This window comes from Ascaphus truei, chromosome 4, assembly GCF_040206685.1.
Source record: "Ascaphus truei isolate aAscTru1 chromosome 4, aAscTru1.hap1, whole genome shotgun sequence".
Taxonomy (NCBI): Eukaryota; Metazoa; Chordata; class Amphibia; order Anura; family Ascaphidae; genus Ascaphus; species Ascaphus truei.
The window spans coordinates 249,244,939-249,268,547 of NC_134486.1; the positions used below are offsets into that span (position 1 = coordinate 249,244,939).

Sequence of the window (23,609 nt, forward strand, 5' to 3'; positions counted from 1 at the left end):
CCCAATAAAAATTGAGTTTTATGTGTCTACTAATATAACCACACAGGAGTTGGAGTGCCGCTTAGTCTGGGAACTTTTCTTTCTGTGAGTCTCATATCAATTGTGTCCCAGCTGTGCACCGCACCCTTACATGCGCCTGTACCATAGCTGAGCGAGGGTTTTTTTCCAATCCCATTATCCCCTTGTTGGCAGTAAATGCTTCCCATATTTCAGGTTAGGGAACTCTCAACAAACTTTGAAAAATGATTTGAACCTTCTTACAGGCCAAGCTTTAACAGTGCATCATTTACCAAAATGTAACACCTTGAACATGTCTCTGCCAATGGTTCTAGTGATTATAATAGGATAATCGTAATAGTCTATAATTGGATAATAGCAGGCAAGTTAATGTTTAACTGGGGGTTAGCAATAATACATGAACTTTTAAGCCGTTTCTGGTGCATGGACAGCACATCTGGAGAAGTGATATACTGTACATGTAAGTTATAACCTCTGTCCATTCAAGGCATCACAGCCCGTACTATATCTACACTTCTCAAGAACTGTTATGGCCACTGAAATAGTGAACAAATAAGTCCCAATGCACATCCAATATGTGAAATTATTGAATTCATTTCTATGTTTTTTCCTCCTATAAATATGGGTCATTTAGTATAATCTTTTGGCAAAAACTTGTCAGACCTGCAACCCCTATCACCAGGTCTCATACTACCAATGTTATACTGTGAGCTTAGTATTTCCTCCACTGCAAAGAGAAAAGAGGAAAACAAACAATAACAATAGCATGGGTTGTGTGACATGTCTGCAGTGCCTAGGGGGTTAACATTTAGGACCACTGCACTGTATGTGCTGTGTGTGAGGCTACAGTGCAGTTAAAACTGGTTAAAATCCAGAAGTGCCCTAATCTAAAATATGTATGTGTATGTGTGTATATATATATATATATATATATATATATATATATATATATATATATATATATATATATATATATATATATTCTCCCCATGCTTATTGCTGAAGCAAAGGTTCGTACCACCTTTCTTTTGGGGGAAAACATTTCTCAATGATCTACTGCTTTTCCATGTGTGTGCTTGGACCTGCTGATTAAATATGGGTAGGATGGGTGATCTTAAACTAAGAGGAGGGGCCATATACCTCCCAAACCAGTGGTGGAACTACCATAGGTGCTGTTTTGCCTGCACCAGAGATCACCATCTTTAGGGGCCCACCTTCCCACGTGCCAGAATACTGTTTTGGCACTTATTTTAAGAGCTGGAACAGAGTTCTGGTATTTCTAAAGGTCTCCTTTTCTTCACGCCCACTCCCCAGGCTCTAACTGTGGTGTATATCCTTACCCGACGGTGGAGGGAGCCCACCCTGGTGGTCTTACAATGGAAGCTAGGCTTCAACGGAAGACGGGCCCAACTTCCGCAATCACCACCTTGGTGGGCTTCTTCCATTGCCAACGCGTCTAGGCCGCGCTTCACAGGTAGGGCCCTGGGGTAAGGGTTTTTTTCCTCTTCATCTTGCACTGGGGCCCACTAATGACTAGTTCCGCCCCTGACCCAAACAATTTACCATTAGACATACACAACGTTAGTAAGCTCAAAACCCATATATTAATAAGTATTCTATATTTATATATATATTTAATTGTGCCAGCTGGAGTGCTGCTGGGAAAGTGACTTTAAATATACAGCAGTAAACAAAGAAGCCCCAAATGCACATCCAATGACAAATTATTTAATTAATGTCTATATGTTTTTAGTCTCATAAGTATGGCTAATTTATTTCAATCTTTTGGATAAAACATATCAAGCATGCAACCATGTCAAGGTAAACCCTATCCGCATGTTTTATACTACCAATTGTATACTGTCCTTTGTATGTGTCCTTTGTACATGTGTGACATGTATACAGTACAGTGCCTAAGGGGGTTACAATTTAGAAGCACTACATGTGCTTGGTGTGCGCTAAGATGCAGTGCCCTGATACATATAGTGCACAAAAATCTAAAACAAAGTGCAAGAAAAAATAAATACAATAGTTTCTGGTTTTATCCAGAAGAATAACTTTAATAAGGTCTGTTTTATGGGTGGGAAGGGGACATTGTACATGTTTATTATGTTTCTGAAAGTTTATCTTGTGACTCCTTTCTTTAAAGATCGCTTGGAAACTCAGCCACTCCAGGAAACTGATGACGATTTGGCAGGAGACATTGATTACACCGAGATAATATCTGAGGAAGAGAAAGAAGAACTTAAAACTGAGTTGGCAAAGGTAATGCTCTGCTATTTTGTGCATGTCCTCATAGTTGTTTTTTGACAAAGGAAAACTCCGAGCCACTTCTCTGCCTGGATCACTGACAGAGCAGATACTGGGATCTCACATGTTTGTTTACTGATCATACTCTACAGCAGCGGTGCACAAACTTCTTGAGCTGCGACCCCCCTTCCTGGGAGCCGCAGCGTTCGCACCCCCTCTCCCAATGGCTCGGCGTCAAATGACGTTGCAGGTCATCCCCACACCACGAAAAGATGGCGTGAGGCTGGTGAGAAGCTGCTGAGAGACGCCGAGACAGGACTTAGAAAAAAAATGCTTTTTTTCTGCATTGTCTTGATACCCATTAATATCAGCACCGGAGACTCCCGGCATGAACCCCATGCAATAAAAATGCATTTACAGGCTACTTCATTATCTTAGCGGCTAACTGCTAAGGCAATGAAGGGGTTTAACCCCTCCGCTACACACCAAGGGCCAAATACCCCCTTCACCCACCCCCGCTACCCACAATGCACACTAATACCCCCCTCCTATTCCCCCACATGATTGATAGCAGAGGCTGCGGGTGTCCTCAGATGGTCCGTGTTGGTGTTTGGGGGCCCTCGGGTGCTCCCGCCAGTGTCATGGGGCCCTCGGGTGGTTCCAGCAGGTGTCTGGGGGCCCTTTAGTTGTCCCCGCGCATGTCTGGGGGCCTTCGAATGGTCCCTGCGGGTGTCCGGGGGTCCTCAGGTGGTCCCTGTGGGTGTTTGGGGGGTCCTCAGGTGGTCCCCGTGGGTGTCTGGGGGCCCTCGGGTGGTCCCTGTGTTTGTCCGGGGGTCCTCAGGTGGTCCCGCGGGTTTCTGGGGGCCCTCAGGTGGTTCCCACGGGTCCCCGCTGGCATGCGGTACCAATCCTGTGGCAAAAAAATAAATACACCCCCCTTCTCCCCCCCCCCAACACAAACAGTACAGCAATGGGCAAAATAACTATGATCCGGGGGGGCAAGTCCTTCCGAGGTGTTAACACTTAAATTAATCCTGGTGGTGGCAGTTTAATTGGGATTTTAGGGTTGTGAATGCTCTTTTATAGTGCCCTGCAGTGAGTAAAACAACAGGGAGGTCAGTTGTTGTTAACCCCTGTCACTCACACCCACACACATATGGGGTAAGCATGTAAGTGACACTAATCACCACTCATTGCCTGGTGTTTCTGTAGATGTCCTTACATCTTGCCCAGCGCCCCCAGAACCCATACACTACACAGACACAAAAATGTGTGAAAAAGACAGCATTTATTTCCCATAAAACCAGAGAGACAAACCTTATTTTATTTTATTAATACAATTTACCATGCCAGCCTGTAACCAAGCATACATGGTGGGAACATTCCTATAGGCATTACCAGAGTCCAACTGCACAGCTGTGTTGTGGTCCGTTCCTACCCCATATTAAATAACGCCCCCAAAAAACAGGCCTTTTAAAGCGATGGCCCCTTCTAGGGCTGACGTGAATTATGGGCAGTGGCATGTTTAATAAGTTAACCCAAGGGTGCGCAAAGTGGGGGGCGTGAGATTTTCTGGGGGGGCGCATCTGTTACAGAGGCCCCGCGCTTCCCTGAAGGCTTTTAAAATAAAGGCCGGGGATCGTGCGAGGCCTCAGTAACTTTACTAACCTTGCCTTCCAGCGACACGTCTCCATGGCAACCCAGCGTCAAAAGACACCGCAGGGTCACGGCACATCATGTTGCCATGGCAACGTGACGTAACTTGACACCGGAGCCTTGCAGGGGGCGCCTGCTTAAGTGATGAAGAGACATGGGGGCACATGAAGGAAACTTTGCGCATCTGTGGGTTAACCTTTACATTGTCCTTGTGACGAGCTAGGTACAGCATGGGCACCTGCTTGGGGCAGATCCAAACTAATGTGGAGCCCCCTCCACTATTGATATCTAGGCACTAGAAACATTTTGCGACCACTACTGGAGCGATCATATTACGTGAAAGTGCCAGAGGTCTGGTGGCACTCTGGTACTGCTGGACACAATGTAAATGTTAAATAAAGGTAAAAAAAAAACCCAAACAAATACAAACATACCTACCTTGGAGATGGTCTCAGGCCATTTGCTGGGCCCGGTGGCTGCGGGGGGCCCAGCCGGCTGGTGTTGCCACCAGACCCCGGCTCTCCCCAGCTGCAAGCCTCCCTTACTGACACCAACACTGCCCTACGACAAGCTTTTGATGCCGGCGCTTGCCGGGCCTCTCTCTCATGGGGGTGCGCACAGTCTCCTGACGAAGCATTTCAATTGCGAAACGCGTTGAAGATTATCCGTGAGCTTTTTGGAGCTAGACAGCAGCCGTAGGACGTGGAAGCAGTGTCAGGACCTATAAGGACCTATCAGCAGTTGGCTGAGGATGCGGATGTAAAGAAACACGTGAGAGAAGGATTCGCGGCAATGCACAGTCCACGCTTTAACTGCGATCCATTATTGGCCGCCAATGCTATTTTATATGTAAGTACAGAGGGCTGTACTTTATTTTATGTGAATACATCATTTTTTACACTATTTTCTCTGTGTTCGGTGATTCAATAATATTGTGGCAGGACGGCCTCACGGTAGGGTCAGAAAGAGTCCAAACAATATATTTAAGGCTTTAACAACCCTTCAGGGGTTTATTTTCCACATCACATCAGTTATGTGATGTGCTCCGAACTTCTTTTTTTTTTTTGTCAATCTTTTTTATAAGGTTGTAACATATTACATTCATACCACTTTGGTCAAAAATCTTCAAGATGCAAGACATACAAAAGCACTTAGTAGTGTTTTAAACAATGACTAAAGTAGACATAGTTTGTGCCTGGCTATATCCTTGAGTTCTCTTTGTATGTAAGCTTGATAAACGTAAGACAGTGGTTTTATAATAATAACTTTGTAAATAAACCTTTCGTTTTTTATTAACTGAACCTATAGGATAGGGAAGGGAAAGAGAGAAGGAAGAGGGAGGAAAGAGGGGGAAGGGGAGGGGTTGAGTGGGGAGTGGGGAGCAACCAGCTTACCTTCCTGGTCAAGATACTGTATGAATTTGCCGCTTAATCTATTCTGCTGTCTTTTTTCTACCTCTTCATTTTGGCACCTGTCTTATTTATTTTTTCTTTATTTTAGTAAATTTCTACTCTGGGGACCATGGTTCCCATATCTTGTCAAATCGATCTATTGATTGGTTTAGTTGAGCCAACAGTCTTTCCATCAGCTTGACATTATTGACTCTTTGGCTTTCTGTGTGCCTAGATGGGGGGTTTATATCTTTCCACGCAGCTGCTATAGAGCAGCGAGCCGCTGTGCGTATAAATGAGATTAATTTGCCTACAGGTGCCTGTAGTTCGTCTACCGGTTTAGCTAACATGTAGGTCAAGGGGTCCAACTGAATCCTCAGTTCTGTACTGTACATCCAAATATCAGATTGTGGATCATGGTCCAGATTTTCTGTATACGTGGGCATGCCCACCAAATGTGGACCATGTCCTCTCTCATACCACATCCTCTCCAGCAAAGATCTGGCATTCCTGGGAAGATCTGGCTCAGCCTACTCGGGGTTAGGTACCATTGAAATAGGATTTTGTATATGTTTTCTTTTGTGACAGTACAAATTGATGTTTTAGCTGCTGATTCCCAGATATCCCTCCAGTCGTCGTTATCTATTTCTATACTGAGGTCTTCAGCCCACTTCAGCATATAGTTATGGGGTTGGGATGTTGCATGAGATGCTGTCTCCGTATATATTCCCGAGATCAAACCCCTCTTGTAGCAGCCCTCCATACATAATTGTTCAAATTTCGAAAGGGATGAAAATGTTGCGTTCTGTGAGAATGTTTGTAGGAAATGTCGAATCTGGAGGTAGCTGAAGATTAAAAGTTCCTGCTTTTGGGGTTTCTGTCTTAGTTCCTGATAGGAGAGGATCTCCCCCCCCCCCCTTCTATAAGATCTTTCTCTGCCAAAATGTCCAATTTCCTGAGTTGCTCCGCATATTTTGGGGAACAACTCGGCGGGAACCTAGGATTGTTTACTATCGGGGCAAGAATAGAAGGGAACGTGGAAAGAGAGTATTTGGAAGAATAAAAGACCACGGGTGGCGAGATCGGTGATGCTAGCACTGAGGTCAGGCGGGGGCATGGGCGTCCCATCATTAAGTACTACCATGCGGCCCACCTAAAACAAGTAGTGATGTGGAACTGTGACCCAGCAACTTGCGGCTGGTTGGGGTTCCAGTCTACTTATGTGGGCCCTTCCACTCTAGCAGTGGAACATTGGAGCTGCCCGGAGGGGGAGAGCCCTGCGGGAAGATTTAAGCTTGGAGCGATGAGATGCACGTGGGAGATCTGCTCTGAACCCCCCACCCCAAATACTGAATTAAAGAAAAACCCCAAACAAACATACCTACCTTGTGGATGGTCTGTTGCCACCAGGCCCCGGCTCTCCCCAGCTGCGAGCCTCCCTTACTGACACCAACACTGTCCCAGAATAACAAGCAATCCATTGGCTACTTCCTCAGACTTCCAGGGGGACAGGGGTTACTGTGGATAGTAGCCTCCTGCCTACTCCGCCTTGTGTGGTGGGGAGAGTCACCTGCCTAAGCTGGGTGCACCAAGTCACTTGATCCTTCCTGGAGGCTTACGAGGCTTAGCGCTCCAGGTAACTCTCCTCCTGAGAGAGCATGATGGTGGCCTCAGACACGCTGGTACAATCCACGGGGGTCTTTCTCTGCAGAAACTCACACCCAAGTCTCATCAACGTAGAGTCACCAATCAAGTCTCCACACATGGGCTCTCAAACGGTCACCCCACCAGCTCTCACCAGTCCATCAGGTCTGGCCTGGTTATATTCACTGGAATTCCCATTCACAAAATGGAAACACCATGGTGAAGCCAGTCAGTGGTGGGCTAATAACGTATGGGGGCGGAACCTAGGGTTCCCCACAGAGCTTGCCTCTGAGCTGCTGGTGTAGGACAATGCTCCAGTTTTGCAATCCCATCTGCCCCAGCAGGGGGTCGACCCCATCTCAGTTCCCCAACAATGGTCACACAACAAACACACAGATAGCAGGTCCATATAATGGTTTTCTTTTCCCTGGCATACAATGGAATTACCCCGTGAGAATAGCTCCTTTGACAGATAATTTCCAGGTTAGCCCCTGAGTGTCCACAGCCTGCCAATAAAAGCAATACATCACTGGATACAACATTGGCACATATAAATTACATAAGCAGCAGCAGGTCAGGGCTTCACTTTTAGTTTAGGAGTCCTGCTGTCCATTTCATCACAAACGACTTTGCAGCAATGTTTAGGTTCACCCAAAGACTTACTATTGAATTTTGTTCCCTTTTTGACCGAATTTTCTTTTTTTCCTCCCCCCACAGCTGGAGGATGAAATTGCAACTCTGCGTCAAGTGTTAGCAGCCAAGGAAAAGCACCTGGTAGAGATAAAGCATAAGCTGGGTGTCAGCGTGATGAATGATTTGAAGCAGAACTTCAGCCGCAGCTGGCACGACGTACAGACTCACTCCGCGTGAGTACACAGCTCAGGCATGGTACAGGCTAATTTCAGTCCCCAAGCATGAATACACCAACCATCACTCACCCTTTAACTCCTTCATGAGGGACTTGTTTTGTAATGTTTTGTGATCCCTATTTGAATTTAATTCGATTTTTTTGTTACGTAGACCAGGGTGAGGAGGCTCCACCATAGCAGAATTATTTTCATGCTGGACTAGGAAATAAAAATGGCTGTCAGCGGTGTCATTAGTACTAGCAAGCCAATGGATGAGCATTGCGTTGGTGTGGCAGGCATCCAGTTTGTTTCACTGGGTCTACCCCAATCCATTGGCTGCAAACCGCTTCTCCTGAACTAGAAAGGTTCCTGGTAGTAGCAATAAGATGTCCTTGCTCCACAGGATTTGCTAGGTTCAGGTAAGATTAAAAAAAAAAAAAAGATTTATTATTTATTTATAAAATGTTTTACCAGGAAGTAATACACTGAGGGTTACTTCTCGTTTTCAAATACAGGTATATCCTGGGCACAGAGTTATGATGAGAATATAGTACATGGTTACACTAAATAAACAGAGGTTATACATTCAATTTACTGACATTTAATGGACCGTTAGAGATAATATAATTATGGGCATAAACAGGGCCTTAGAGAGGTGAGATGGGGCCTGGTCCAGTCACAAATGTGGAGCCCCACTCCACTCTGAAAGCCATACAAATATATGAATAAAACATTTAAAAAATCAGATTAAGTATTATTAAATGAGGGAATCATAAACAGTTAATGAATAAACGTGTTATCGATGCACGCTCCACAGCTCACAAGCACAATGTAAATTGTAAACGTCTGTAAATGGTAAAATAAAGCAGCCGGGTTGGTATACAATCTTACTGAGGAGTTTCTGGGTGTGTTGATGTATGAGTCATGAATAACACCGACTTCTTGTCACCAGTGACGGCCGATGGTTTCTCTGGTTCACTTTTGCAGGTACACAGTCGAAGTGTAGCCTACGTAACTAGTAGTAGAGTAACTCCAGACTGCCTATCGCCCTAGTCAGCAGTGTCGCACTCGAATACCGCACGTGTTGCGAGCATTTATAAAATGTTATTAGGTTATACGTCTGAATGCATTGCAGCAAAACAAAAACACATCACTAACACCACCCGCTCATATCCACGGATATCACTCACACACGCGGGGAGCACGTGCAAACCGTAGCTCGACGCGCAGTAGTGGGGGGACGCTGGACTGTAACTCTAAAACCATTGAAAATACAAAAAAATGTCACACTTGTTGCAGAGAAATTCTAAATATTATGTCAAATATATGCACCAAGTTTGGTTAAGATCAAATAACGTGTTTGTAAGGTACAATATTATAAAAAATACGATTTGAGGGGGGTGTTTGGGGCACTTCGCGGGAGATGATCAGGCTCAAGTTCGAACTAGTCCATTACCCTGGGAATAAGAAGCCCCATACCAAATGTTAAGTGAATCGGTCAATTTGAACGGTTATCATGGATAGAGACACATAGACGAACGGCATGTTGAAAATGGGTTATTCTGATTCCTAGAGGGTCTGGCACGTAAAGACACATAAAAAAAATAGAAGTCACATTTTTTCACGATTAAAACACTTACTCACTATACATAGTACTAGCTGAGAGACCCGGCGTTGCCCGGGATGTAATGTTCCCGTTCCTCTCTCTCCTCCCCCCTCTCTCTGTTTGTTCCCCATTCACATCAATCCAGTCCCCCCCCTCCCTCCCTCCTTTACAGCTTCATGTAGCGTGTGTGCGTCAGTCACTGTGTGTTTGCTCGTGCGTCAGTGAGTCTGAGGCAGAAACACAAACACACACAGACTGACTGACGCACACACAGTCAGTGTGTGCCTCAGTCAGTGTGTGCGTGCGTCAGTCAGGCTTTGTGTGCGCGTCAGTCAGTGTGTGCGTGCGTGCGGCAGTCAGTCAGTGTGTGCGCGCGGGGCGTCAAAGGCAGGGGGGGGCGTCAAAGGCAGGGGGGGGCGTCAAAGGGAGGGGGGGGCGTCAAAGGGAGGGGGGGGGCGTCAAAGGGAGGGGGGGGGGGCGTCAAAGGGAGGGGGGGGGCGTCAAAGGGAGGGGGGGGGGCGTCAAAGGGAGGGGGGGGCGTCAAAGGGAGGGGGGGGGCGTCAAAGGGAGGGGGGGGCGTCAAAGGGAGGGGGGGGGCGTCAAAGGGAGGGGGGGGCGTCAAAGGGAGGGGGGGGGCGTCAAAGGGAGGGGGGGGCGTCAAAGGGAGGGGGGGGGCGTCAAAGGGAGGGGGGGGCGTCAAAGGGAGGGGGGGGGCGTCAAAGGGAGGGGGGGGGGCGTCAAAGGGAGGGGGGGGGGCGTCAAAGGGAGGGGGGGGCGTCAAAGGGAGGGGGGGCGTCAAAGGGAGGGGGGGGCGTCAAAGGGAGGGGGGGGGCGCCTCAAAGGCATGGATTCCTCCCCCTGCATTTCCTGCAGTGGACAGGAGGGGGGGGGCAGTGGACAGGAGGGGGGGGGGCAGTGGACAGGAGGGGGGGGGCAGTGGACAGGAGGGGGGGGCAGTGGACAGGAGGGGGGGGCAGTGGACAGGAGGGAGGGGGCAGTGGACAGGAGGGGGGGGGCAGTGGACAGGAGGGGGGGGGGCAGTGGACAGGAGGGGGGGGCAGTGGACAGGAGGGGGGGGGCAGTGGACAGGAGGGGGGGGCAGTGGACAGGAGGGGGGGGCAGTGGACAGGAGGGGGGGGCAGTGGACAGGAGGGGGGGGCAGTGGACAGGAGGGGGGGGCAGTGGACAGGAGGGGGGGGCAGTGGACAGGAGGGGGGGGCAGTGGACAGGAGGGAGGGGGCAGTGGACAGGAGATGGGGGGCAGTGGACAGGAGGGGGGGGCAGTGGACAGGAGGGGGGGCAGTGGACAGGAGGGGGGGCAGTGGACAGGAGGGGGGGGCAGTGGACAGGAGGGGGGGGCAGTGGACAGGAGGGGGGGCAGTGGACAGGAGGGGGGGGGCAGTGGACAGGAGGGGGGGGCAGTGGACAGGAGGGGGGACAGGAGGGGGGACGCAGTGGACAGGAGGGGGGACGCAGTGGACAGGAGGGGGGGCAGTGGACAGGAGGGGGGGGCAGTGGACAGGAGGGGGGGGCAGTGGATAGGAGGGGGGGCAGTGGATAGGAGGGGGGGGCAGTGGACAGTGACACACACACACACACACACACACACACACACACACACACACACACACACACACACACACCTCAGTTGATGCGCCCTTTCTCAGTTCCGTTTGGCGCCGGAGGTGGGGAGCGACACCTACCTGTACTTCCGGGCGCCGCCACCGTCTGACTCGGCGCCGCGAGGGAGGAAGGGGGTCCGCCATCTTACGCGCCGCGTGGCAGCTGCGGGAAGCGAGGTGATTTGGAGCGGGGAGGGGGAGAGGTGATTTGGAGCGGGGAGAGGTGATTTGGAGCGGGGAGAGGTGATTTGGAGCGGGGAGAGGTGATTTGGAGCGGGGAGAGGTGATGCCGCTGGGGAGGGGGAAGAGGTGATGCCGCTGGGGAGGGGGAAGAGGTGATGCCGCTGGGGAGGGGGAAGAGGTGATGCCGCTGGGGAGGGGGAAGAGGTGATGCCGCTGGGGAGGGGGAAGAGGTGATGCCGCTGGGGAGGGGGAAGAGGTGATGCCGCTGGGGAGGGGGAAGAGGTGATGCCGCTGGGGAGGGGGAAGAGGTGATGCCGCTGGGGAGGGGGAAGAGGTGATGCCGCTGGGGAGGGGGAAGAGGTGATGCCGCTGGGGAGGGGGAAAAGGTGATTTGGAGAGGGGAGAGAGGTGTGTGTGTGTGTGTGTGTGTGTGTGTGTGTGTGTTATTTATTTTTTTGGACCTTTGGCCCGTCACTCCGCCTCAGGCCAATGAGAGGTGTGGGGGGCGGGCCAAGGGGGTGGTGTGAGTGTGTGAGGCCAATGAGAGGTGTGCGGGGGCGGGCGGGCCAAGGGACCAATGAGATTGCCGCTAGGGACACCGGACATCCAGCAGGCAGGCAGGCATGCATGCAGGCAGGCAGGCAAACATACAGTGCTTTCACTAATATAGTATATAAGATGATGGGTAAGTAATAAGAGAATGCCTGTCGCTATTCTCAGTTTCCTTTGTTAAAAAATGCAATTAAACTACACCGATAAACTACATTGTTGACAATAAATAGGAGACGTGCAGAGGTGTAACTAGGGGGGCGTATTTAAGGGAAAATAAATGTTGGTTTTGATTTAGCCCACGGCTTTAAATAGTACAGCTTTATATCAGCATACAAAACAAACAAACAGCCTATCCCTTTTTAAGGCCTAACTCCTTCTTCCCAGTCCCAATCTGAAGGGATGGTAGCCTAGACCTCTTACCAACCTCTGACCCCAAACCTCAAAGAGGTACCTGTAAGCAGGGGCTCTTTAGATCAGTACGGGTCTGGGTTGGTGTTCGTGGGGTGTACCCTCTGGCTGGTTCCTGTGTCCACTACATCCTGGAAAAGAGGGTCTGGTTGCCTGGTATCTCTGTCATCACAGCCTTTCTATGCTAGAAAATGTCCTCAGTGATAGAGAACCCCATGCCATTTGGGGAGCACACTTTTAAACCTGATTGGGCCAGGTGGAGACTGGCTAATTGATTCTGGTTGAAATTAATGCTGGACTAAGGCTTTTAGTGAGCGGACTTTTTAAACGGACAAAGACCATCACATAGCTGATACGCGCTCATCTCTATCTTTCGCTTATCTATCTTTTTCTCTATCTCTACATAGTCCAACCCTCCCTTCTTCCCCCCTTATTTGCACCAGGGTTATTTGTTTAATATATTAGATTAAATATATTGAACACATAACATTTAGAATACATTTTGGAGGCCCCTATGACCCTGCTGGTCCTCCCTCTATCTGGCTCATGGCGTATGTAACAGATGTAGACAAGATTAACATGAGAGATAGCTGAAATCTTGAAAGTACTTGTAGTGGAGGTGTTTTTGAGACTCTCTGTTAGGTTGTTCCAGTCGTAAGGTTCACGGTAAGAAAAGGAGGAGCGACTGGATTCCTTGCTGAACCTCGTGAACCTGAAGAGTATTTTGGAGTCAGATCTCAGGTGATAAGTGCTGAGTGTGGTAGGGGTGAGGAGTTTATTCAGATAGACGGTTAGCTTGCCCGGAAAGTATTTAAAGGCAAGATAGGAAATAACTTACTTTGTGCCTGAACTCAACGGATAGCTAATCTAGTTCTTGGAGCATTTTGCTGTCATGTGTGTTGTAATTATGCTGTAGTATAAAGCGGCATATTGAGTTGTATAGGGTATCTAGTTTGCTAAGGTGAGTTAAGGGTGCTGTACCATCCAGTATACCAAGTCCCCATAGTCTATAATTGGCAATAGCATCTGCTGTGCGATACGCTTTCTGACCAGCGGCCTTAGGGAGGATTTTTCCTATAAAGCACACCTAGTTTGGCATAGGTTTTGGATGTCAGGGTATCAATGTGCAGGCCGAATGTTAAGTGGGACTCAAGCCAAATTTCTAGATACCGAAAACAGAGGCTATAATTGTGTTAGAGTTTGTTCTGATCTGTAGCTCTGTCGTTGGAAGCTTTAGATTTGAAGTACGGGATCAAGATCAATGAGGCTAGGGCTGTATGCATATAAAATTGTGTCATCTGCATGCTGTACATGTGCACTGAAGCTCCCTTACAAGCTGTAGATAGATCATTAATGAAGACTAAAAATAGTAGGAGCCCCTTGTGGGATACCGCAGGTGGAGTAAGAGACCGAGATAGATACAAATTGGGATCTATCCGATAGGTATGAGTGAAACCAATTTAAAGCATGTTCCCCTATTCCAAAGCACTGAAGCTTGTTTAACGATGTAGGAGGGTAGTCCTCCGCACCTCTGGGGGAGCTGATGCAGCTCTTCAGACTCCTATGTGGAGGTGCAGTGGCCATGTTTGTTCTCCCAAAAGGACTGTTGAGAGGATATCCCCTCCTGGAACAGGATATCCTCTGGAGTACACACTCCCACACTCAGCTAATGATATAAATCTAAAGTCTAAAGAGGGCAAATCACATAAGCAGATATCAAATATCAACCACTGAATGTAGATACAAGAATATTGTAAAAGACACAGAACATATGCAGATATCAGATATCAATCAGTGAACAAGTATAAGCAAACCCTCTTCCTGGTGCCCTGTCGAGTGATTGAGACTGAACAAGCTGAATTCATTGCTTTAAGTAATAGAGAGGATTAACAGCTCCTATCGTCTGGCTGGTGATGTCACTGACAGGGTCCTCCACAGAAAGCTGCAGATGTGGCAAGTCACGAGAGCGCCTGTGCATACTTTTCCCAATATTCTTGTATTTACATTTATTGTTTGATATTTGATATCTGCTTATGTGATTTGCCCTCTTTAGACTTTCGATTTATATCATTAGCTGAGTGTGGGATTATTTGACAGTGGGGAGGGAAGGCTTAGGGAAGTACCTCTGGGACCCTTTGGGACCAGGGGGAATGGGCCAGATGAAGAGGTCACCCCTCGAAACGTCGCCCCCCTAGTTTGCTTTCCTTTTTCCATTTTTGTGATTTTTTGCTTTTCTTTTGTGTTTTTTCCCCTTCTTCTTCTTTCCCCTCTACCCCATTTTTTTGATTTTCTCTATAGTGATATTTATTCTTGCATTGGCGTATTGGCTATTGTTGCTATATTTTCAGTTTATTATTAGTGTCATTAAATTATTCATATTCCCTACACTGGTATTTGCTTATATCTGTAGCTGTGAGACAGAGAGTGCTGGTACTATCTTTTGATTTGATAGTGTTGATGACCTTCCTGAAGTGGCGAGAAAACATGCTGTATTCAGTGATACTCAGAACAGGTCATCCTTTTTATACGCTATATCGATGACATCCGGATTTTGTGGAAAGGCAGCAAAGAAACATTCCTTGAATTTGTACAGGTGTTAAATACAAACACATAATTTGAGGATGACCAAAGAAATTAGTGATATGAGTTTAATAGTCTTGGACCTGAAGATACACATGAATCCAGCAGGAACACTTAAGTACCATCACGTATACAAAAGCAATAAGCATGGGCTTAGAGAAGGGGATGCAATTTTTTTACCAACTGGTATTAAATAACACCCCTACTCCTCTCTTTGACCTATCTTTAAAAAAAATGGAGTATCTTTGAATGGAGATAGATGAATCAAGGGTTTTAGGAGTTAGCCACGTTTCAGTGAGAATTATGGCTTTAGGCTTATGCAAAAAGCACCATGACCTTAGTTCATCCAGTTTGGGCAGCAGGTTTCAAATATTTATATGGGAGACAGAGAGGCCTCTTTGTAATTTGAGAGGTGCATTATCAGGGGAATGGGACTGAGGTGAAAAGGGAGGCCCTAGGTTGAGTTCCATATCCCCTGCTAAAGAAAGTAACAATAGAAATACACATTTAATTTTTTTCCCAGGCTGCAAAGTTGCGATGTTTGCCATTAGAATAAGTGGTGGTTGGTGTGCTGGTTTTCAGAGCTCTCCACCAACATTCAGCTAATAATGCAAGGCTTTTGAGTAGTCCAGTGTGTATGATTACATTGGGTGTGAGCCAAGAGGGGGAAAGTTTGTAATCGATAGAAACTAACATTGACATGAGACCTCAGTAAAGAATAGAATTGGGGTCAGTAGCAGTAGTTTCGGGAAGGTATATACCAAAAAAAACCCTTTAATAGAGTTTAAATACAGGGTTACGAGGCTGCCCGTAGAGTTGCCTAGTTGATGTCAAATTGTTGAATCAGGAATACAAGGATCAATCCCCTTTCAATCTCCTGTGAAACTCCTGTACAACGCTTACAGTATTCTCCCTTATAAATGTGCCCACTTTAAATGTGCTTCTACCCCTGCCTGGGCTGTCCGCATAAAAGTTGCTATCTTATGCTCCTAAACAGTCACAAGATGGATATAATTGCATTTGTAGACATGTAAATAATTTACCCACAAATAAAAGCAAATGTGCACATTATTAAGCATGAATAAAATCAGCAAAAGCAATTGACCTGAATGTGAAGCCACTTTTCTGAATCATTCAGGCTAATAATGCATTGATAGGCAGAGAAAGTGAGCATACATGATTGGGATGACACAGATGCTGTACTTTTGGTGCATGCAGACTGGGCCCAGATCACTGCTGCAGATCTGCTTTTAGGATTTAATGTGACAGGAGCCCAAGCTGGCTCACGTGTTATTGATTGGGTCAATGAATGGATCACTGGTCTTCTAATTACTATGATGTTTGTGCATACTATATTTGCTATTTAAAGCTGCAGTTCAAGCTCCCGTTTTTTGTTTTTTTTTAAAGTTTTTTTTTTTTACTTCAATAGTTTCATGTGGGCAATCTCTACTTACCTAAAGAACTGCATAGCTGCCGGTCAATTCGTTTTAGGTCTATTGATCGCCAAAATTTGGCGACATCTTTAAATCTGGGTAATGTAAATGGTTGCTATAGGAACAAGCATGCTTGTTAAAATAGAATACAAGAAAATTGGTCTTTCAAAGTTGTTGTTTTTTAAATAGAAAATGCTAAAAAGTATTTTTTCTTACTACAGAACTGATTTATTTAAAAAAACACACATGCAGGATATTGCTTGAACTGCAGCTTTAAATACAGGACTCATAATCAAAATGTTAGTTAATGTGAGCATTGTTTTCTGGCTGCCTCATTGTTAGTCATTATACTGTATAGCAAGATCAGTGAAATGGCCGGGGGAAGATCAGTGGTGGAGGTTTTATGGTACAGGTATGTATGTATATCTTTATTTATATACAGTAGTGCAATCCAAGTACTGTACATAGCGCTTTACAATACATGTGACATAATAATATAACACAATGGAAATAAGCGTTTGAGACATAAAACAATAGGAAAAGGAGTCCCTGTCCCAAAGAGCTTACAATCTAAGTGGTAAGTGGGGAAAATTTGCAGAGACAGAAGGAGGGCGTTCTGGTAAATGTGGGGAAGGGCAATCCAGAGGTGTGAGGCAGTGAGTGAGAAAGGTTTAAGGCGGGAGAGGGCTTTAGATTCAAGAGGGGTAGACAGAAGACATCCATGAGCAGAACGCAGGAGTCGGGCAGGTGTATATCCAGACATTAGGGCTGAGATATAAGGAGGGGCAGAGGAGTGTATAGCCTTAAAAGTGAGGAGGGGGATTTTGTAAGTAATACAGGATTAAATAGGAAGCCAGGAGAGGTCCGGAGACAGATTTAGGAGACAGTAAAGTGATGGTATGGAAGTAAGCATTATGGAGTACTGCCAATTGCCCATTACAAATCCATAGTACTGTTTCTTATTTAATTTATAGATTTATACTTTTTAACCCTCTGAGTGCCAGAGGGGCTGCAGCAGCAGAATGCCATGGCCCCTCCGGCGAAGCACGGTCTCGTGATCGCGGCAGCCCTTAACCAGAGAAGAGAGGATGAGTGCTGCTTCTACATTTCTTGTCACTTCAGATAGCGATCTGAGATGAAAAACAAGCATTCTGGGGGCAGGACATAGCTTCTATGTCATGGGGCCACTGGAGTGCCAGACCTCATGACGTAGTGACTGTCTTGGGGCACCCAAAAGGATAAAGCAGCAGTACGCGCTGATCACCGGGTTTTTTTTTTTACATTTGACTTTAAGAAATCTCTTTTTGCTCTTTCCAACGCTGTTTTTTATTTTTTGAATCTCATTCTCCGTTACGGAATTATAAGCTTCTCACATATTAATTCTCTAGATGGTTAAAATGGAGTTCTCCCCAGAGCCCAGTGCAGTGTAAAGGTTGCCATGGTAACTTCAGAAGGTAGAGATTAAGACAATCATTTTTTGAACCCTACATTTTATATTTTTTTGAAAGCGCAGGACATACTCGGAGAGCAAGATTCTGGCATTATCTGAGTTAAACATATATATATATATACCGTAGGCATGTGAGGGGGATTGCGGCTTTAATTGAAAATAGAATTTATTTTGGAAAAACACTATCTTTCTATTTGTTATAGTATAATTATTTTTGTAGAATATCATTGTAGGTATTTGCCCCAATGATCAATAAACTTATACAGGCATACCCCGCATTAACGTACGCAATGGGACCGGAGCTTGTATGTAAAGCGAAAATGTACTTAAAGTGAAGCACTACCTTTTCCCCACTTATTGATGCATGTACTGTACGGCAATCGTCATATACGTGCATAACTGATGTAAATAACGCATGTGTAACAGGCTCTATAGTCTCCCCGCTTGCACACAGCTGCGGTGCAGGTAGGGAGCCGGTATTGTTGTTCAGGACGTGCTGACAGGCGCATGCGTGAGCTGCCGTTTGCCTATTGGGCGATATGTACTTACTCGCGAGTGTACTTAAAGTGAGTGTACTTAAAGCGGGGTATGCCTGTACTGAAGTTGCAATTGGGTAAAATCACTGAGTCATTTGATATTTTCCCTACCATTTGTAATGTTAGTTTCAAAAGACCACAGTAAACCATAGGCAGCACCAAGGGAACAAATCTGAGTAACTAGTGCAGGTGCCTATTTTTTAAACTTTTTTTTTAACAAATAATCAGAAACTTACAAGGGTTTGATTTCCTCTGGCTATTTCCTAATTTCACTGATATCATTGTGCGCTGAATAGAACAAAGGGGCCTATTCAGGTATCTTCGATAACTAAGTCATCGAGCTTTTTGAGCACTTCCCGAACGATTTGGCAAGGTTACAATTCAGAAAGCTCCGATGACCTGCCAAACTCGTACTAGAAGTGCATCTCCCCGAGCGGTAGCGCTGCGGCTCAAACACACCGAGCGGGAGCTCAAAAAGAGCTCCCCCTGGCGTTTTTGAGAAAATCACGCTATTCTAGTAGCTGCGATGAGATCATCGGAGCTCTGAGTGAGCTACTTGCAAATTTCATCTCTCCACCCCAATCGTGGCGAGGTGGGATGCGCGAGTAGGACTTGGAGAAAAAAAATATTTTTCCTGCATCGGATTAAAGCCGGGAGTCACCGGAGCTGATATGCATTAATACCAACTCCGGAGACTCCTGGCTTCCATCCAATGCAATAAAAATACATTTACAGGCAGCTTCATTATCTTATCTGCAAAACCGCTAAGGGTATGAAGGGGTTAAACACCAGTGCCCGGTTTATTGTGGGCAGAGGGTGTGGGTGAGGGTGGTATTTGGCCCATGGTTGGTGTTTATGCCTTGCGGGGGGGTTGCGGGAGGAGTTAACCCCTTCATTACCTTAGCGGTTACTACCACTATGGTAATGAAGGGGTAACCCCTCCCGCTACACACTCAGTAGGCATAAACACCCACCACCACCATTGAGGAGAGGCTAACTCAATTAGATTTGTTTACATTAGAAAAGATGCGTCTAAGAGGGGATATGATAACTATATACAAATGTAGCGCATATATTCCCCCCCCCCCCTCTCATCTCGGGACCTTTGTGGGAGAACTACACATATTACCAGGTGTGGGGCAATACCTGTTAAGCTTACAGAAGGTCTGAGCCTCCGCTGCTGGGAGCCTGGGGTGTATCCTGGACCGATGCTCATAGCGCCTCCATCTGTGCAGGATTCTAGGTGTACAATAACCCCTGACACAGGACCCACATACATTAACCAATACACACGAGTATGGGTAAAACAGTTTACTATATGCATAACCAATATATATAACATTAGTGCCACCCTGTAACACTAGGCCTCGCAGGCCATAACCCCACACCATATTCCCTAACACCGTGTCCCAAAAGTTCCAAGAGTCCCACACCCACCCAAGTGTGAGACAGCTACCCATTAATTTGAGTTGTTGGTTGGTGCACGTGTTGTGAGGAAGGTACCTGCCGGGTGTGTCCACACCCGGGCGCACAGATGTTGTACTTGGGTTCCATGGATCCAGAGGGGCGATCCGCGACAACTCCGCGGGGGTTGGCTCCCGCGTGGAGTGATCCACCTTTACAATGTCTCTTGCTGCTGATGCTGTAGAGGGTGATTCAGTCTGATCACCAAGGGCCAGGATACCAATGCTTCCTGACTGTATCCCTCACTTCTGCTAGTGCTACAGGACCAGGTTCCTATCCTATGGACCGGTCCCTGCAGCAACCACAAGCTGAGGGGAGTTGGGGCCTAAGGGGGAATTTCTGGCCTAGTGCAGGAGCCACTTGCTCCCTACAAATGCACACCCTACCCTAATGCTCTCCCAGCTCTGACTGACTAGCGTGGTCTGAGTCTGTGACATCTATATCCTGTGAGCAGGGATTCCTGGCAACCCTATTGGCTATTTGGCTGCGTGTGACCACCCCTGAGGCTCCTGGGATATGTAGTCCCAACTCAGAGCCTCTTTCTATTGGCTGTCGCTTCGCGCGCTACCTCCTGCGCATGTGCGACTCACGCCAACCCCAATATGGCCGCCGGGCTGTCTGTATCCTTCTGCGCATGCGTGACTACCTGCGCATGCGCAGAAAACCAAAATGGTGGCCCCCGGTACTCGGGTGCTCCACGGAGCCACCAGAGCACTCCCTGTAGTTGGCCCCCACCTTTGCGGCCAGCCGGCGGGTCCGTCGTTGACTCCGGCGGCACCCACGACAACCACCTGCATCGGAGGTAACTAGGGGGCCCAGGGGGAACCCTGCTACACAAATATATTCAGCCCGCAAAGCATGTCCCCGATGCCGCTGTACAGCTCTAGCACCCGCAGCGGAGCCATCGCCGGCCGGCCTGCTTATTTCCTTTCAATGCCCCCTGCAATCCGCTCCCCCTCACCTTCTTTTTACCGCCCATACACAATACAATCTGAGGTTAATCAGTTCCGTGTACGCGTTTCCTTCCCTCCCCCAAGTCCTGTGATGCGAACCTTCTTCGTACTAGTGAAAGTCTGTTGAGTTGTGGCAATGTATTGCTGCTGCTGCTGCTGCCCCCGCACCGCTAGTAATTCAAGATGCTTTCCACAAACTTTACATTTTCTGAGCTTGTTATTCTACCTTAATTTAGTCTCATGTATAAACATCCTCTTCTTTCTTCCAGCTACTCTCTCTCATCCATTCAGTATGACAGTGAGAGTTGCCATCTTCCTACTGGCTCTTAATTCACGGCATAAATAATAATATGGGTCTAGGTGTCGCCTCAACACCCATGTTGTCTTTCCATAGGTTGCGTCTTTGTTAAATTAACTCAAGCAAAGCAAATGGAGATAAGCTATTGTAATAAATTAATATTGATCAGCGACCACTCTGTCTGCCACAATTGTCATCTGCGTTAGTTATAAATAATAGAAATGACGTAAGGTAATATACAATTCCATATACCATTAGCGCAGCAATAGTGCCCGCAACAGCAATGTCTCCCGGCATCTCCCCCTGCAACTACTGGCAATATGGCTGCACGGCGTCAAATGGTGCTGCGTTGCCATGTCAACGGGAACGTGGCGCCCGTTGCCATGACAATGAGCCACTACATGATGTCACGACGTCATGCGGTGCCACGTTACGTTACATAGTGTCCCGTTGTTATAGCAACACAGACATTTAAAAAAAAAAATCTCCAGGTTGGCCGTCAGTCGATGGTGGCAACCCTGGCTCCACCCTGAGTAATTCCCAGGATCTCTGGTATCCATTGGAGCAAAAGTCCCTTAATTGTGTTAGTATCACAGATTCTTGGATTCCTAAAATCCTCACATTATTCAGAGAATCAGTTCATTAATATTGTGTCCCTTAAACAGTGCTCAAATTGGCACTGTTTTTCATACCCTCAAATTATATTAGACAGTTGCCTTTCTCAAGAAGATTTAAGGACCATGCGTAACCTTCATTTTTACCCTTACACTATATTTGTACATATGCCTGTCTTTCATTTATTCTTGTATTCTATAAAACACGAGTTTCAGAAGCCACTCCTGTTAAAGTCTGACTTATCGTAAGAAGGTTGCATTTGAAGCACAACCTTTATTAAGAATCATATGAAAAAGATTACTGTCTGTTCTAAGCCTTTGGACATTCGATTGGTTTGTTGGAACTGAAACATAAAAGCCTTGTGGCTATGAGGTCCTGGGAAAAATTGCCACTATTTAATTAGTTCAATAAGTAGAATTGAGAGTGACAGGAGTATTTGTACAAATATTCGTTTGAATGATTTTTAAGGCTCCATTCCATCATGTATGCACTGTTTTTATGCACTCAATAGAAAGCGGCCCCCAGGGTGGGTGGGAGATTTGTCTGGGGGGCCGCGGGCCGTCGCAGAGGTCCCTCGCTCCTCCCCAAGGCATTTCAATTAATGCCGGGGGATCGTGTGAGGCCTCTGCAACATAAAACTTACCGGGATTCAGACGCGTCTCCATGGCAACGCGGCGTCATGCGACATCACCAGCATCAAAGACGCCGCGGGTCACGTGATCTAATGTCACGTGACCCCGGAGCGTCATTTGACGTAGATGCCAGGTAGGAGAGGTAGCGCTAGAACGGGGGACGCCAGGCAGGGGGGCGCAGCAGCAAAAGTTTGCGCTCCCCTGCAATAGGACGCATTCAACACCAAAGGTGATGATTCCTGACAATTGTTGTGTGTAAAAAACCCTTTCCTCTAATCAATAAAGAATTGAGATAAGGTGAACCTTTATTGGAAATCTTTCCTGATTTATATTTAGCATATAAACCCGTTTCTACAGAGGCTTCATAAGCCTTGTCATGGAGGGCATTGAAGATTGAAGTCCTTGTGGAACTTCAGTGTTTCACATCCTCCTACAGTATATACTGAAAAGGTGTGGCCAAAAAATGAAAACCCCACAGATTTCAAAGGAGACTCAATCTCCAGGTCCTCTTTACATTCAACTCTTGAAGGTCTCAAAAACAAATACTCGGATTCCTCCACTCTGTTTTCCAGACTATATAACTACTTCATTGACCTGGTTCCCTTGATTTACCCATACCTCAAGCTGTTCCCCTTCCCATATTCCCAATAACCACACCAGACAACTTCTTGGGAGGAAAAACTGGTCACAGCTTTATTATAATAACAACTATTAACACATCATGATAAATATAACCACTAATTCCAACTGAGGACCCAGCCACATTGCTCCGCTACCATCTACCAAGAACTCAATGCATACCCTCAACTCGTGTCCACTATGCAATTTGGCATCCAGGCCACATTACTGTCTCCTTTCCACCTATTTCACCTCTACTGCTCTCTTTCACCTTAAACCATTTTCCCTCACTGCACCTTATCTGTGGAACTCCCTCACACTCATTATTCGCCAAGCACCTTCTCTCCCCACCATCAAGACAAATCTTAAACCCACCTCTTAAATGAAGCATCTCAATAGCCTGGAGTATGGCTATTGTCACTCCTGCCAAGCACAGTACTTATTCCCTCAACTGCTGTCTCTAAATTTCCCAACAAACCACTTAGATTGTAAGCTCTTCTAGGCAGCTATTTCCTTTCCTATTGTCTGACTTGTTGCGCTTATTGTATTATAATTCCCTGTACTGTATTGTCTTTGTAAAGCAACGAGTAAACTGTGGGCATTATATAAATAAAGATATACATACATACATGGCACAAAGCTCCAAGGAAAGTTAACACCATTCCGACCCCCTAAGCCTGGAATGGTACCGCTTTCCCCAAATGTCTACTTACGATGTCTGACACCTCACCATCAGGAGCCAATACTGACTGAGCTCCCCCACCCTCAAGTAAACACTATTCCCGCCACAGCATCCTCAAGCTGTGACGTTTACTGAGCAATGTCCCAACCCTCTTTCAAAAGCCCATTCCT

General features: G+C 46.7%; 1 protein-coding gene across 5 annotated transcripts in view; it reads left to right on the forward strand.

The window, feature by feature from the left end:
• The window catches only part of TPD52L1 (TPD52 like 1), a 95,723-nt gene that overhangs the window by 38,130 nt on the left and 33,984 nt on the right, over nt 1–23,609 (forward strand). For all 5 annotated transcript variants that reach the window (XM_075597237.1, XM_075597238.1, XM_075597239.1 and 2 more), the window contains 2 exons: nt 2,168–2,283; nt 7,677–7,825. In XM_075597237.1, coding sequence (XP_075453352.1) covers nt 2,168–2,283; nt 7,677–7,825 — 265 coding nt within the window. The remainder of the gene's footprint in view (nt 1–2,167; nt 2,284–7,676; nt 7,826–23,609) is intronic.